Raw genomic sequence first — 15,232 nt, forward strand, 5'->3', positions numbered from 1 at the left:
GGAACCATTCGTCAACTTTCGGAGGATATTATTAACTTCAAATTTACATTATGACTCCGCAAGAATTTCCCTTTGGGCCTAGCAACAACCCATTCACAATGTAACAAGTCATCACATGGGGTTTTTCTTCCCACTGAAACCTGCCAGGCTGCGGAAATGAAAGGTGAGTCAACATGTGATGAAAGCTTATTTTAGTGCTTATGTTAATAGCTCTGCTAGTCAAGCTATACTGTCATCGGAATGATTTAAATGTGCTGCAAGTGAAACAATAATAGATCGATACAAAATCTCTGAATAGCCAAATTATTTTTTTAGCACTATAATTACAAAACATGGTGTTACAGGGAATTAAATTTTTATTTCTGGCAGTAAAATGACCTGGTAAGTCCCTGCCTTGCATTCCAAAGGCCCCAGGTTCAATTCTTGGCATCTCCAGGCAGGACTTGGAGATAGCCACTGCCGGTCAATGTAGGGCAGAGCTTTCCAGACTTGTCATGTTGGGGACACACTTTTTAGATATGCATCATTTTGCGACACAGTAATTCAGTTCCACTAGCAAACTGGAGGTTAAACTAACCCCTTTCTAGCTCCTGGAGGAGTGTGGGGAGCACGACACACCTACACACTGCAGCCGACACACTCGTGTCACGACACAGTTTGGAAAGCTCTGGTGTAGGGAATACTGAGCTAGGTGGGCCATTGGTCTAACCTGGTAGAAAGACAGATTCCTAATGTGGTTTGTCACCTGGTTTGCAGTCACATACCTATTTGGGGGTTGCAAACTTAAAAAAAGACTCAGTCCCTGTCTAAATAAGTTTTGTTCTCTTGCACTCTTATGCAGGCACTGGTGCCACCTCCAGGGGGCCCTAGGGGCCTGGGCACACACAGAATTTTTGCTGTGGGAGCCTAATTGTAACTACTACTGGCATGTTTTACTACCATTTCATATACAAACAAAGTTCAATTGAAATGTCGCTTAGGAAACTTTCAGCACCTACTCTGCACTTTTGAAATGAGGACAAGGGAGGAGAGGAGGGAACCTAAAACCTAAACAAAACCCAGCCGGGAAGATCATGCCAGTACTAAATGTTCACCAGGAGATGGCAGAAGCACATTTCAAAAAGGAGTCATCGCATCAGTAAGAATGTTTGAAAGGCTTGCTGTGTTAGGTGGATCTGTGTGCAGCATTATCAAAATCTGCTTCACAGGGAGGAAGGGTTGGGGTGTGCAAATCAGGAGGGTCATGGGCAGAAGAAGAGGAAGGAGGAGGAGGAGGAGGTGGTGGTTTGGATTTGATATCCTGCTTTGTCACTCCCCTTAAGGAGTCTCAAAGCGACTCACATTCTCTTTCCCTTCCTCCCCCACAACAAACACTCTGTGAGGTGAGTGGGGCTGAGAGACTTCAGAGAAGCGTGACTAGCCCAAGGTCACCCAGCAGCTGCATGTGGAGGGGCGGGGAAGCGAACCTGGTTCATCAGATTACAAGTCCACCACTCTTAACCACTACACCACACTGGAAATATTGCAATGCGGGAGGGTGTGGCGAGATGAGCAAAAGAGCCAATTGGCACTTGCTGACTGTGGTCCCTTGTAGGCCACCAAATAACTGTCAGTCCTAGACAGCCATGCCCACTTACTTCCCTTGTGGAGCTGGCGAATGCCAGGTTGGCCGACAATAAAAAAATTATCATCCATGACAATAACCATGGCTCAGGGGACTGAGGTGGCAAATATTACGGAAACTTGGGAAGGTGGGTGAGCAGACTTGACCTGTTTCAGCTGAGCACACCTGGGTATTCAGTGCCGCACGAGCATTGGTTGGAGAACTCAAGGGTGGCCATTACTGTCATTCCTAAATTTATGTCTTTCAACAGGAAGTCAATGTGCCTGGTGTTGGGCCAGGGAAAGAGAATAGGAATGTTATTGGTGCACTGCCTGTCCCACCACCCTACTGTCTTCCTGTCCAATCTGGTTGCAGCAATAATGTTGGAGAACCCCAAAGGGTTTGTTCTGAGGGACCAGCAGTGACACCAAAGGCATGCTATCGGGCAACAGCCATGGGGCTGTCTCAGTACACCATGGGCTCAACACGGGTTGCAGGTTAATGCACTGCATCTGATGTATGCTACTGAGTAGACTGGATGTGACTCTGTGGCTGAAGGTGTCATGGACAGGCCACTTCCTGGTGGTTTGGACTAATGGTGGCAGTACCAACTCCAGTGATTGCTAAATGCTTTGGGTGAGTTTCCAGCTGGCCTATCTGACACTCCTGTGGAAGCCTTGGTCTTGCTACAGGGTGGCAAGAGTTGCATTGGGAGAGAGACAGGGAGAGTATAACCCTGTTGATTTTCCTCAGTATCTTAGCAGCTTTTGATACTGTCAACCATGATATCCTCTTGGAGTGGATCTGTGGTCTGGAGGCTACTGAGATAGAGTGGTTCTGCTGCTACCTGCAGAGTTGTTTCTAGGGTGTGGGACTGGCCAATTTCTGCTTGGCCCCATCAGGAATTGAGCTGTGGAGTCCCACAAGGTTCCATCTTGTCCCCAGTGCTACTGCCATTGGATGTGGTCATCAGGTGGTTTGGAGCCCAGAGGCATCAATATGCTGATAGCATCCAGATCTATCTCTCTAGACCATGAGATGGAGCTGTGCTAATGCTGAATTGGTGCATGAAAGCAGCAGCGCATCGGGGTAAGGGCCAAGGCGGCAAATCACATTGAAAATTGAAAACTTGCGCATTTGCTGTAGAGAGATAACTTTCCGGCAATTTGAAAAGTAACTTTGTTGGCTGTACGTGTTCCAAAAATATTCAGAATGGACCTTACTCTTCCCCTGAATTGAGCTGCTGAGAATTCAGCCCTACAGAATACCAATTTAGCAACAGGAAGTTCTCACAGGATGTCTGCGCATGCGCAGAACAAATATGTGAGACTGCTGAGAGAAGCCTAGCAATTTTAATGACCCCATCTCACCTTTTTGCCTCCTGGCGAAGAAGTGTCAGGGGGAGGTGTGCTGGTCATGTTTAATGGACTAGAGCCACAGCTTGAAGGCGAAGAGCCTCTTATCCTGTCAAAACAAAAGCAGTCAGATTAGAAAGTTTATGCTAAACAATGCAATTAATGTTTGACCAACTTATCGTATTCATGGCAACCTGTCCCCTACCCACCTTGGAACACTGTACCCAAGGAGGTCCTATCTCTCTCATTATCAGGTGTGAGAGAGATGATGCTCTGGTTAGGGCTTAGCATTTTGAATTTTAACCTGCCAGATGTGTTAACCTGTTCTGGTTTACATTGCCTTGGTGTTCTCAACTGTGTACATTATTGGAAGTAGAAAACATAACATGAGGAATTTCCCACTGACTATAACCAGTGATATTTTTCTAGAAAAAAAGGTGCCGGAACTCACCATGAACACCTCCCTCATTATCTTAGAATGGCAATGGTGCCCTCCTGAAAGGTGCCAAAACTGAGTTCCGGCAAATTCCAGCTGAAAAAAAAGCCCTGACTATACCACTTATGGTTCTTTTCTCCCTCTCCCCTATCAGTGATCAACATAATTTTGAGGCAGAGGTTTTAACCATTTTGGCTCATTGCTCTCAACATAACCCAATATATTGCCACACATTTTTCTCTCCACATTTCTACAAAAACAGCTACACCACTTACACAGACTACTGTAAATGCATCGAGAGAGAACACACTTGGTGATAAAAGTGAATGCATATTTGTTCTGGGCTTGTCAGGTTTGCCTCCTGCTCCTGCAGCGACCAATAGTAACACTACAGCAGCTATTGATTTCTTGTAACCTGAAAGCAACTAAACAGGGATACTTGCTATTTATGGAAAGGAAGCAGCTGGTCACCTTTTTCTCTCGAGATATAGAGCTTGAGATGGAAGAACAGCACTGGGGCTTTCCTCACCTGTGAATCTCCATAATTTCTTCAGCAATCATTCTGCCAATTTTTCCGGCTCCTGCCCTTGTTCCACCTGGAATACCAGGGACTGTTGGAAGGGACCTTTTAGGACCACCTTTATAAAGGGGGGAGGAGAGAACATAAACACACATGAAAATTTTAACACACATGAAAATTTTAGCAGAAAGCAGAAAATGTCCCTTGTCCAGCACTCTCTCTTCCATTTCCAGTGTTAAATACTTTACTTCAGTAATCATTGGGTTGTATCCAATGTAGCACCAAGTTAGGGTCCTGGCAGTGCAAGGATTTCTGCTTGCACAACAGGACTCCCCACCCCCCACCCCGATTCCTTTGTGCATCCTTTAAATCTGTTCTGGGATCCCCCAACTGAGGTCTAGCTCTGAGGGCCTTCTGGCGGCTCCCTCACTGCAAGAAGTGAAGTTACAGGGAACCAGGCAGAGGGCCTTCTCGGTAGTGGTGCCCGCCCTGTGGAACGCCATCCCACGAGATGTCAAGGAAATAAGCAACTATTTTACTTTTAGATGACATCTGAAGGCAGCCCTGTATCAGGAAGTTTTTATCTTTGATGTATTATCATGTTTTTAATATTCTGTTGGGAGCTGCCCAGAGTGGCTGGGGAAACCTAGCCAGATGGGCAGGGTATGTATGTATGTATGTATGTATAAATAAATAAATAAATAAAATTATTATTATTATTATTATTATTAAAGAGGTGAGATCCTGTTGTGTAAATCCTTGCACCGTTGGGACGAGTTTGTTGGATATAGCCCAATGATTCCAATCATTGCAGTAGAAGCCTGGAGGCCCCCTTCTGACATTACATTAAGTGCCATGTGTGTTTGCTTGAGCATTAAGATAGACCCCAATGTCATACACAAAAAATAATGCTCACAGATTTTAGAATCGTGATGCAGATCCTAATTAGCTATGCTTTGATGTTATGAGATGCACCCCCCCAAAGTTCAAACTAGCTGCTGCCACAACCAAGAGGAGCAACTTCTGTGAAATTGTCTGTGCTTTCCTTCCTTGGGCTACTTGTTCAAATGACTCCCAAAGGAAGGCATATAGAATGACAGACAGGACACCTACATATTTTGACCAACAAGGGATATGTTATTAACAGCTAAAGTGAGCCAAGTTAGAGTTTGTTAGAGTAAGACTAGGAAGATCCAGCTTCAAATCTTCACTCAGTAATGAAGTAAAACTTAACTTCTATGTTACACTAACTTCATGTGTGTTCTTTGGCTCAGGGGCTCATTTGGACTCTGATATTTGGCACTTGAGGCTCATGAAATTTAGTGAGCTTCTTGGCTTCAAAAAGAGCCACTTAGAACATGGGCTTGACTGGCTGACTTAGCTTTGATGGTGGAACACCAAATTGGCTAAAGGGGCTAAAAGGTGACTATGAATGGCTTTGTTCGGTGCTCTAGTTACCTTCTCCAGCCTGGAGCACACTGTCCATGCTGTGCGGTGAAGCTGAAAGCTGTGGGAAAGTCGCGTCTCCCCCATCAAGTACATTGGCACTGCAGGGAGGGAGGTTTCAAAAGAAACAGAAAGACAAATGAGACCCTTGGCTTGAATGCAGCCAGTCACCGTGTTTTCTCTTTTCAGATCATAGCCACAAAGCAAAAGACACACAGAAGAAATTACAAGCTTTGCATTACAAACTGATCATCAAGAAACAGATCATATGTTGCACAAAAGACAAAAATGTAAATATCACGTTTCTGTCTTTCTGTTTGCAATACGTAAAGTAGAATTGGGATTTCCAGATCTCAGCAGCAGCAGGGGTGAGATCCACTACACATTACAGCAGAATCAAGGAAGGCAGAAAGGCCGTTTACATGCTTGGAGCATTAGGGAACATAGGAAGCTGCATTATGTGGAATCAAAGCATCTAGTTTGGTCATGTCTACACAGACTGGCAGCATCTCTCCAGAGTTTCAGGTAGAAGTCTCTCCCACCCCTAGTTGGAGATGCCAAGGATCAAACCAAGGCCATTCTGAATGCAAGGCAGATGCTTCGCCACCAAGCTTTGCCCCTTCCCATTCATGCTTCTGTTTTTCCTACTCATTTTTTGTCCCTTGAAGAAATTCTGAAACGATACCCCTAAATTATAGGCCAGAGCCTACATTTCAATGGAGCATAGCAACAGAAGTAGTTGTCTTCCATGACACAAGGCAATCAACAAGGTAAAGACGCTTATTTTGCGGAAGGTTAAATATTTTCTTGTCCTTCCGGCAACTTTGGGATAGGAAAACAATTAGTCTAAATTGGAGCATTATGCTATATTTGAACATCAGGACTATTTGGCTGTTTCCAGTTCTGTCATTATTTGATTAAATATATCTTGACATTGAAAAGCAGATCAAGTGGCTCAATGAAGTGGTATGGACCTACGTAAAATACTGTCTTGTCGACATGTTGAAGCCCCAAACCAGGCAGCATGTAGGGTCCAGTTTTGCAGGCCACTTCATACTGCTGGACCTAACGAAACTGTGAAGTCAATGGGAATGTCTGTGTATGTTTCATTACCAAGCAGATAACAATGTGCTGATTTTCTATGTCTGCTTATAACTCCTTTGAGACATAGAACGGAGGATTACGGTAAGTGCCCAGCTTATCAGCTGAAGAAAAATACTTACGATACTACTGTGTTAGTTGAGACAATATATTCTACTTCTTTGGTCCACGGGTTCATGAAACTGAACCAACAACTCCTCAGTGTAATAAAAGATCCATCTTTGACTTTAAACTTGTAACAATTAGTATTAATTTTCTCTCTCGACTGTAAAACTGAAAGAAGGGGGAAATGGGACAAAAGTTAATATAAATGCACACTCCCTAGATAGTCTTGTGTGTTCATCACTTCCCATTGTGTGTTCCTTCCCACTGTGGCAAATTTCCTACATATGCACTATTATAATTACAACATCAACTTAAAATTTTCCCATTAATCAATTTATCCAGGTTGTGTTTCCTAACTACTCTTTCTTAATAAAAAAACAGAAATAAAGTCAGAAATAAAAAGAGTTTGGAATTAACTACCACCCCCTTGCATTTTTATTTTTTGTTTAGCTTATTTTACCTTGTCGATGACATTCTGCAAGATGCCCTATATCATCTTGATGAAAATATTCATAACACGAAGTACCTAGAAGTTCCTGTGGTAAATATGCCAGAATTGCAGTTGCCCTAAAATATAAAAAGTTGTTTAGTTTAAAAAAATAATACTTAGGCAAAAACTACTATATAAAAAGGAGTGCCAACAGACCAGAAACAGATTGGCATGGCCTGCTCCTTTGCCTACAAGGATAAACTTTTACTGTCAGAGAGAAAGACTGCAAAAAACATGGGCCCTCACACTGAAGCTCTTTCCTCTCCCTTTTGTTGTCACAACCAATGCTAATTATTCAGTATATAACAGCTCAACATGGGAACACAGTTTCAGAAAATGTGGCAGAGGGGTGGAGCAAAAGCATGTACTTAATGGATTTATTTAAAGGCATTTATAAACTACTTAATATTTCAAAAATCTCCAAGCAGTGTCCCAAAAGAGATATGTCAACCACAAATGGACAGAGGTACGCAAGCACAATGCCACTGATTTCAATGGGCTTCAAATGCCAGTAACTGGATGTTGGATTTTGTGGTTACTGTCAAAACTCAGTCTATTAACAAATCAAGAAATTAAGTTCATGTATGTGCATGATTTTGGTGCAGTGTTAAAAAAGGGGTGATAGCAAATGTGCATTGAGTGTGAGACCAAATGTACAAAGAAATGTAAAATAAGAAGTGACAAAAATGTATATTATTTGAGAGATTATTCATGAAACCTTTTCTTTTCCACCTCTGCTCTGTAATCTGCATGTTATGATTTAGCTGCTAGTAATAGGATCTTCCTTCCTGTTGCCAGGACAGTAGGTTGGCATGGAAATCGCTTGCATGCAAATATATTTCTTCTGATATTGTATCAGTAGTTTTTAAGGTACCATCTGTTTTAGCATCTGTATTCCAGATAACTCTGAGGAGGCTTTGCCAAGTATTTTCAATTTAGCTATTGGCATAAAAGAGAAACTCACTTATGAAAGTACTCAAGGAAATAAATAAACATGATGAGGTTAAAGATCCAAATAAGTTCCTGTCTTCCACTAAATCCAGATTAGCTCTTCCAGCTGCCAACTGGCTGAATAGATTATAGTCCAGAAAGCTAAAGGTTTATTTTCATATTACAATAAGGGATATAACTTCCCATGGTAACTTATTAACATTGGAGAACATTTTCCAGTTATTAGCTCTTACCATTTAATATTTAACTGGCAAGGGTTAAAATGGAAACACTACCAAATTAACAAATGTATAGCAATTCTCCAATGTATTCATATATTTAGAAATCCAAAGTGATATAATCCCTCCTTGCACAAAACTGAAAACATGTGAGAGCAGTAGCTCCAACATAGAAATGGAGTTCGCTGCCCACAATGATGTTGCTCACTTCAGTAGAAGGCTACAAAGGTGGCATTTTGCTGTAACGTTACAGAAAGCTTTCAACCAAAGCTGAAATTGTAGTCAAGATTTTATTTTTGTGGCATGCCATGTTCTCTTTGGCATGCCAAAAATGAAGGGGGAAAGGGGTGCACAGCAAATATGCCACACAGCCATGCTAATTATTCAGTTATGACTGTGAAAAGTTCCTTCACCCTCAAAACAACCTTCACTTGCACCAAACAAAGAGTGAAAGGCAGGTTGTGCATCTTTGCATAAAAGAATCACATTTGTTCTTTTATATCCCTTTCTTAACCTCCCTTCTAAATACTAAGCAGGGACATAGTTTGGTTTAATAAATCAAGTGCAAATGAATGATAATGCAACAAATGTGGAAGTTTCATGTATTTTCTCTTTATCAGCAACCCCTTCTATTCCTCACCTTTTATAAAGTTAAAGTAAATTCAAAGGATTTAATTTGGGGAAGCCATGGGTGTATTTTTACAACCCAGTGGGGCTAACTATGATCTTGTAAGACTGAGAGCTCTTGCACCTACTCTGGCCAGTCTCATCATTTAATTTATCAGTTTCTTCCCACAAGGAGTCTCAGAACGACTTATAAAAATAACATTCCATAATACAAATAATCTTAAAATCAAAAAGCAACACTAAAAATAATCAAATTATAAACACAACACGAGCTCTCCCCCACAACGTAAGCATCCCTGCCAAAGACTAACCCTTTTAATTGTAATTTTTTTAAAACTGTTTTTAATGTTGCATTTTAAATGGTTGCTACCTGCTCTGGGGCCTTAGGACAAAAGGCAGGTAATAAACAACAACAACAAATGCAACGAGGGATAAATACACAACTGACTGGGAGAAATGACTTTCCAAGCACCGAAAAGATGCCAATGCCTGGGGCTGGTGAACCTTCCGGAGGAGAGCATTCCACAAATAGATGGTCACCCCTGAAAAGGCCCTTTGGACTGTTGCTGAGAAGGGCCTCCAGTGTTTACCTCAAGCCCTAGATATAGGTAAAGGAGGTTCGTAGTTTATTAATGTCTGGGCCATTGAAGACTTCGTGGGTTAAATTCAGCATTTTGAATTTGGCCCAGAAACAAATCAGTCAGATTGTGCTTTGTTTCCTGTGCTATGCTAGGAGAAAAGGAGATAATATGAGCACCATGGGGGGTTGTGGATTGCATCCCATTTTTCTAACCAAAAAGTTTAATTATTATTCAGCAAACTAGGTGTCAATATTCTTGAGCAACAAATGATTACATTTATGCCACAGGCATTCTGCCTTTCAGGGTGAGAAGTAATTTAGAGTCACAAACTGTGGATACATAATTGCTCCAAAAGTACTTTGCAATTATTTATTTCCATAACTAATATTATTGCTGTTCTGAATAAAAACATTAGTAGGTAAAAGAATAAACTTAAGTCAACAGACCATTGTCCTGATAGCATGAATTAAAGATGTTGTTCTTACCTCTGGTCTACAAATACAAATTTCCCATCAATTGCATGCCGAGAAACATATTCTGTCGGTTTAACCCTGATCTCTCCATTTACTGGTTGAGGAACTACATGAGGATGTAACCGTCCAATTGCAACGAGACAGCTTAAATTACAGCCTTCATTATCAGGCTCATTGTCTTCGTCTAGTCCCATTTTTGTTGGTGGCCAGCTTTTTAAATATCCTGTGCTATGGATAGTGCAAAAGCTTTTCCGGTCTGCTACAAAAGAAAATAAGGTTTATGTCATCAGTACTGCATTGGTAGGAAAATGGCAGCTTGGGGTTCAGGCACATGAAACATCTGGCATCTTAAGCATTCAACTTCTGAAGAGCTGTACAATGTGCAACAGGCTGTATGTATGCAGACTTCCATGCATATGCTTGGTCCAGGGCCAGGAGTTCTTGTTTTCTTCAGGGCTCCCATAAAGTATGGGAGCCCTGAAGAAACCAAGAACTCCTGGGTTGGGTAGGAAGAGGATCAAGAAGGTGCTACAGCAGTGTTGAACAAAGACATCTGCCAAAGTGGTATCATGCAATTCTTGGATCATCATCTCGGTCAGCAGCTGGTAGTTTTATCTGACCATAAACCAGAGATCCATCAACAGTCTGCAGGAAAAGCTCCTCATGGAGGGCTCCAAAAGGGTCATGCCAAAAGAAGCCAATGCTGTTTTGTGGCCCACCACAGGCAGCAATATCAGGTTCCCATTAGCAGAGTCCAGCTCTTGCACACCTACCTAGTTGTGATCATGGACCTTCAGAAGAGGACATGTGCTGCCTTGTTAATAAGAAAATCAGACTACACACCCCATTCTGACAGTATGTGTAATGCACACTGCTTCAGTAGAATTTATAGATATATTGAGAAAATGGTCATTTAAAAATACTAAGCTTTTTTAAAAAATAAGTTTCATGCGAATGAACTCCTCACTGGTTTGAGGTCTATCTAGATTTTCTTGAAATATCAACTCATTTAATTATTAAATTATGCAATCCCCTCCGTATCCGGAGTTACCAACATTTCAAGTGTTTAGAACATAGCATAACTCTGATTATGCACTTCCAAAGTGCAGTTTTATTTTAAAGATATTGATTTTCTAGGCTGAGTTCATTATGGTGTACTTGGCTGGTTCAATCTTTTTCCTTAAAAATATCCATGCTTAAGATTGTCAAATAATTTTGTTTCCAAGCAAAGGCAACATAATCTGAGCAATACAGGAAAAGGAAGAGAAGGACTACTGCTGGATAAGTCAACTTTGCTACTTTGTAAGTCAGAAGTGGACAAGCTTGCCATAGAATCCCCAATACATCCAATTTAGACAGTTTACGTTGAATTTCCTGGGCATGTTTGTGATACTGGTTTTCTACCTGTAGTAGGTGAAGTACAACCTTTCTGGTCTTTGTAAAATGGTTAGGATATTCATGTCAATGGGCTGGACAGGGACTGAGGAAGGGGGGTGCGGTGGGTGAGGGCCGCCCCGGGTGTCACCACTGAGGGGGGTGACAAAGTGCCGGGCGGCACTCACTGTGGGGCCTGCAGTGCGCCTGAGCCACGCGTCTCTCCTGGGAGAGACGCGCTGGCTTGGGCACATGCAGGCGCTGAGCTGCCCAAACGGTCTGCCTGCTGCCTCCCCCCAGCTGTAGGGAGGCTGAGTGGGAGGAGGCAGGCAGACTCCAGGGGCCTCGAGGTGCACCCCACCCCTGAGGGCTGTTCACCCCACCCTCATGCTGCCCCTTTGTGCGGCTCCTGCCACCCCTCGGCATGCCGCCCCCAGGCTCCCGAGCAACTTCCTGTGCCATTGGGGCTGGAGCCTGGGACTCCTTCTGAATTCTCAGAAGGAACTGCAATCTAGCTGAAATTCTCAGGGGAGGGAAGACATATTTCCCTGATTTCCCTTTTCTCTGAAGCTCCCTGTATCTCTTCCCATCCGCCTTTGGAGGGCAACCAACACCCTAGAGCAGAGTTTCAGGGGACACAGGGGGAAGGACGAATCAGAGAAAATTACACGTTTTGTCATCTATGGCTCTGAATGCAGTTTGCTATCAACAATTTAAATGTTATGTCTACAAACTATATTCTGACCTCACTAGCAACTTGACTTGCGTCACCAAACATATACTATTTGAGAGCAAAAAGTCTTAGAAACTCTTAAGAGAATTGACTGTTTTTAGCAATAGCATTATTATAATGTTATTATTTCAACCATTTGTGGACTCAAAAGTCATGGAAGGACTGTAAGCTAAGTCTCATTTTCCAAATGATGCTTTATGTAGCCAGTGCAAATCTGATCCCATATGCAAAACCTATGAATTGCTTCATAAGGTCAGAAACTGTAAGCCAGTGGGAGTCAGGTTTCTTCTTTATTTTTTCACATAGTTACAACTTTGCAGGGTCTTACTTGATCTCGGATAAACACCTTAATTGGTAGAAATGAACCAAAATTATTTTTCTAGATTAATCAAGGCATACTACTGGTACCTTTCTTTTTAGAACAGGTGGAAGGAAAGTCTTTATCTTCTACTTTCACAGATGGTCTGTTGCATTTCATCCTACAAAAGAATGAACGTCTTGCTCCAGAGCATAGTCGTGATGGTCCAGGCGTTATATCTGTTTTAACTGGAAGTCCAGCTGCAGTGGAGTGAAAGAACACAAATCCAAAATGGTGAATCTGGCTTGGCTTTAAATTTCTATTTTCAAATATACAGATCTGTAACTAGATAGTTTCGTATCCATGAACATAACTCAACAGAATGAATGGAGACAAAAGCAAAGTTCTGCATTCAGGGAAAGCAATTACGGGATTGGAAATACTTGGCTTAGCAACAATACATATGAAAAGGATAATGGAATTTCAGTCGATTACAAACCAAACATGAGTCAGGAGTGTGAAACTGCTGTAAAAAGGACCAGTGTGATTTCATGCTTCCTGAGTTGAACCACAGTTTCCAAGTAACAAAAGGTAATAGTTCCACTTTATTTTGCGCTAGCTTAAAATCATCAGGACCTGTGAACTAGCCTGTGGAGCTCAATGAACATTCCAGTCACTCACTTTTCGCATCTATGAGCCTTTCCCGTGGTGCAGTATCAGAAGAAGAAAGTTGCTCCTTAACTTTGGCAATATCTTTAGGATGAAGGTAGTCAAATAAACTCTGACCAATCAGATCATTCTGTCAATAAATAATGTTAACAACCAATTAAATTATTACAGGCATGCAAGAAACACTGTTAATGGCATTTTTGTAACATTTCAATTAACTGATATTTTAAATGAATGAAAACAATACTGTTTTTGTAAACTGAAATATTTCACTTCAACCCATAAAATAAAACAGAGAACAATATTGATAGCTTAAGCACAGAGTCATCTACATCCACCACTGAGTTGAACAAAATATGTTACAAGACTCTGTTCTTTTCTACATCATAAGAAAGACAAAATATACCTGACTGTAGTTGAGGATCTTGAAGACTGATTCTGACACAAACAGTATTTTGCCTCTGTCACAACCCACAACGAAGAGAAAACCATCTGCAGCCTAATTGGGAAACACAGGATGGCCACTTTGTTATAGTGTGTTATTTACACATTGTTAAAATTATTCACAACATGCAGTTGAATTTCGGTGACCAAACACTTTGCATTTAAATGTAACTAGATTAGCACACGGCAAAAAAAATCAGTGGGGACTTGAGTATGGCGACACTATTTTTTAAATAATAATGCCAGAAAATGGCAAGGCAAAATGGCTGAATGTCATTGGTAAATGTCTATTTGTAAAGGGTAACATTCAGTCACACCTAAGCAATTATTTAAAAACCACCTTACTGCACTTGATCTTTTCTTTTTAAAAAACCTTTCTTTAGGGAAAGTTCCAAAAACTGCAGGAGGTGACGTGGGGGGTGGGGTGGAGAGTAAGGGATCATCTAATCTTCCTATTCTCACTCTAACAAAACCTTTGTCAGGATCTTAAGAGTCTGCCAGGAGCTGTTCATGTGGGTGGGTGGAAAAGGCCATAGAAGCAGGGAAGGCAAAAATGACTCACTTTCATTGGGCCGTTGCCAGCAATCTTTCCAAAGGGGCTTCTAGGAAACCAGGAGAAAAGGAATTGCTGGAAATAGGCTAGATTAATGCAAGGGAGACTCCAGAACATTATTCTTGTGGAGTATCTTACCAGACACTTGGAAAGGGGTCATATGCATGCAAAACAAAGAATGAAAATACTGCTTGAAGATCTTGCTAGATCTTTTCACCACATTAGAGAGGGGAGGAGGGAAGAAGTTGTCTTACACCACAAGATGGCACCCCTTTATCGCTTGGTTTATACCTTTTATCTGACCATGATGAATCTCACCCAGGGTGGGAGAGAGTTGGGTTCCTTTTACTGATGCCTTTCTCTAAAGTTTCATAAGAGATGTTCTCTTCCGACCTTAAAAATAGGGTTATAAATCCTACTTAATTTCACTGGAGTGCTTGTCCATATGGAAGCATACAGAGTCAAGCCTGAATATTTGTATCAGTTGCACACCAAAGCTGCTTCGGCAGGGCAGAGACTCGGCATTCGTTTACCAGAGGGTAAAACCTGCAGGGCAGTCAGATCAAATTTGCAGAACGCAAATGAGATTTTGAAGATTTGTGGCAACCAATGAAAAGGAGCATTTTTATGTTGTATAGGATACTATTGGATACCATGTTTCTACCGACAGGTAAGCAGATGGGCTTTATTACTATAATTCACTGAAACAGCATGGACACCCCAAATTTAATAAACATCAAGTCAGTTTCCACTAAGTTTTAAATATCACACTTTGCCATAAAAAACACCTTGAGCCTGACAAGAAATTATAGTCAGTGTCATCCTTCACATGCACTTCAAGCAAAATCAGAGGTTCCCTATTCAATACAGAATACATTGTTGCCTGAAGAAAACACTGGAGTGGGGTGAATAGACAGCGAAATCAAAGGCCAGTTTCTAGAAACCAAGGTACTTCCTCTCCCTTTAGCATTTCTGCTCAGGAATCACATTAGTCAACCTCAAAACAATAGAGCATTATGAATTATATAATCACTTTTTGTAGTCCCTGGTAATTTATTATCGATTTTTTGGTTTGCTGGCTACTGATCCAGAGTTTCATGTTACTGGGAAGCTTACTCAACACTATATTGGGGTTAGCACAGTGTGCTCATAACAGGTAGACAGCGACTTGCTGGTAAGTCCATTGGTTTAAAAAGGGCTGAAGCAGGGCTTTTTTTCTGGAAAAAGAGGTGCCAGAACTCACCATGAACGCCTC

The 15,232-nt window shown here is 41.6% G+C and overlaps 1 protein-coding gene across 1 annotated transcript in view; it reads right to left on the minus strand.

The window, feature by feature from the left end:
* BMAL1 (basic helix-loop-helix ARNT like 1) overlaps positions 1-15,232 on the minus strand; it is a 44,511-nt gene that overhangs the window by 2,317 nt on the left and 26,962 nt on the right. Inside the window, exons 9-17 of the mRNA XM_079966242.1 lie at positions 13,387-13,479; positions 12,993-13,110; positions 12,422-12,571; positions 9,919-10,165; positions 7,027-7,133; positions 6,584-6,734; positions 5,373-5,461; positions 3,924-4,032; positions 2,974-3,067 (exon numbers count right to left, since the gene is read on the minus strand). Coding sequence (XP_079822368.1) covers positions 2,974-3,067; positions 3,924-4,032; positions 5,373-5,461; positions 6,584-6,734; positions 7,027-7,133; positions 9,919-10,165; positions 12,422-12,571; positions 12,993-13,110; positions 13,387-13,479 — 1,158 coding nt within the window. The remainder of the gene's footprint in view (positions 1-2,973; positions 3,068-3,923; positions 4,033-5,372; positions 5,462-6,583; positions 6,735-7,026; positions 7,134-9,918; positions 10,166-12,421; positions 12,572-12,992; positions 13,111-13,386; positions 13,480-15,232) is intronic.

Source organism: Podarcis cretensis, assembly GCF_951804945.1.
Source record: "Podarcis cretensis genome assembly, chromosome: 1".
Taxonomy (NCBI): domain Eukaryota; kingdom Metazoa; phylum Chordata; class Lepidosauria; order Squamata; family Lacertidae; genus Podarcis; species Podarcis cretensis.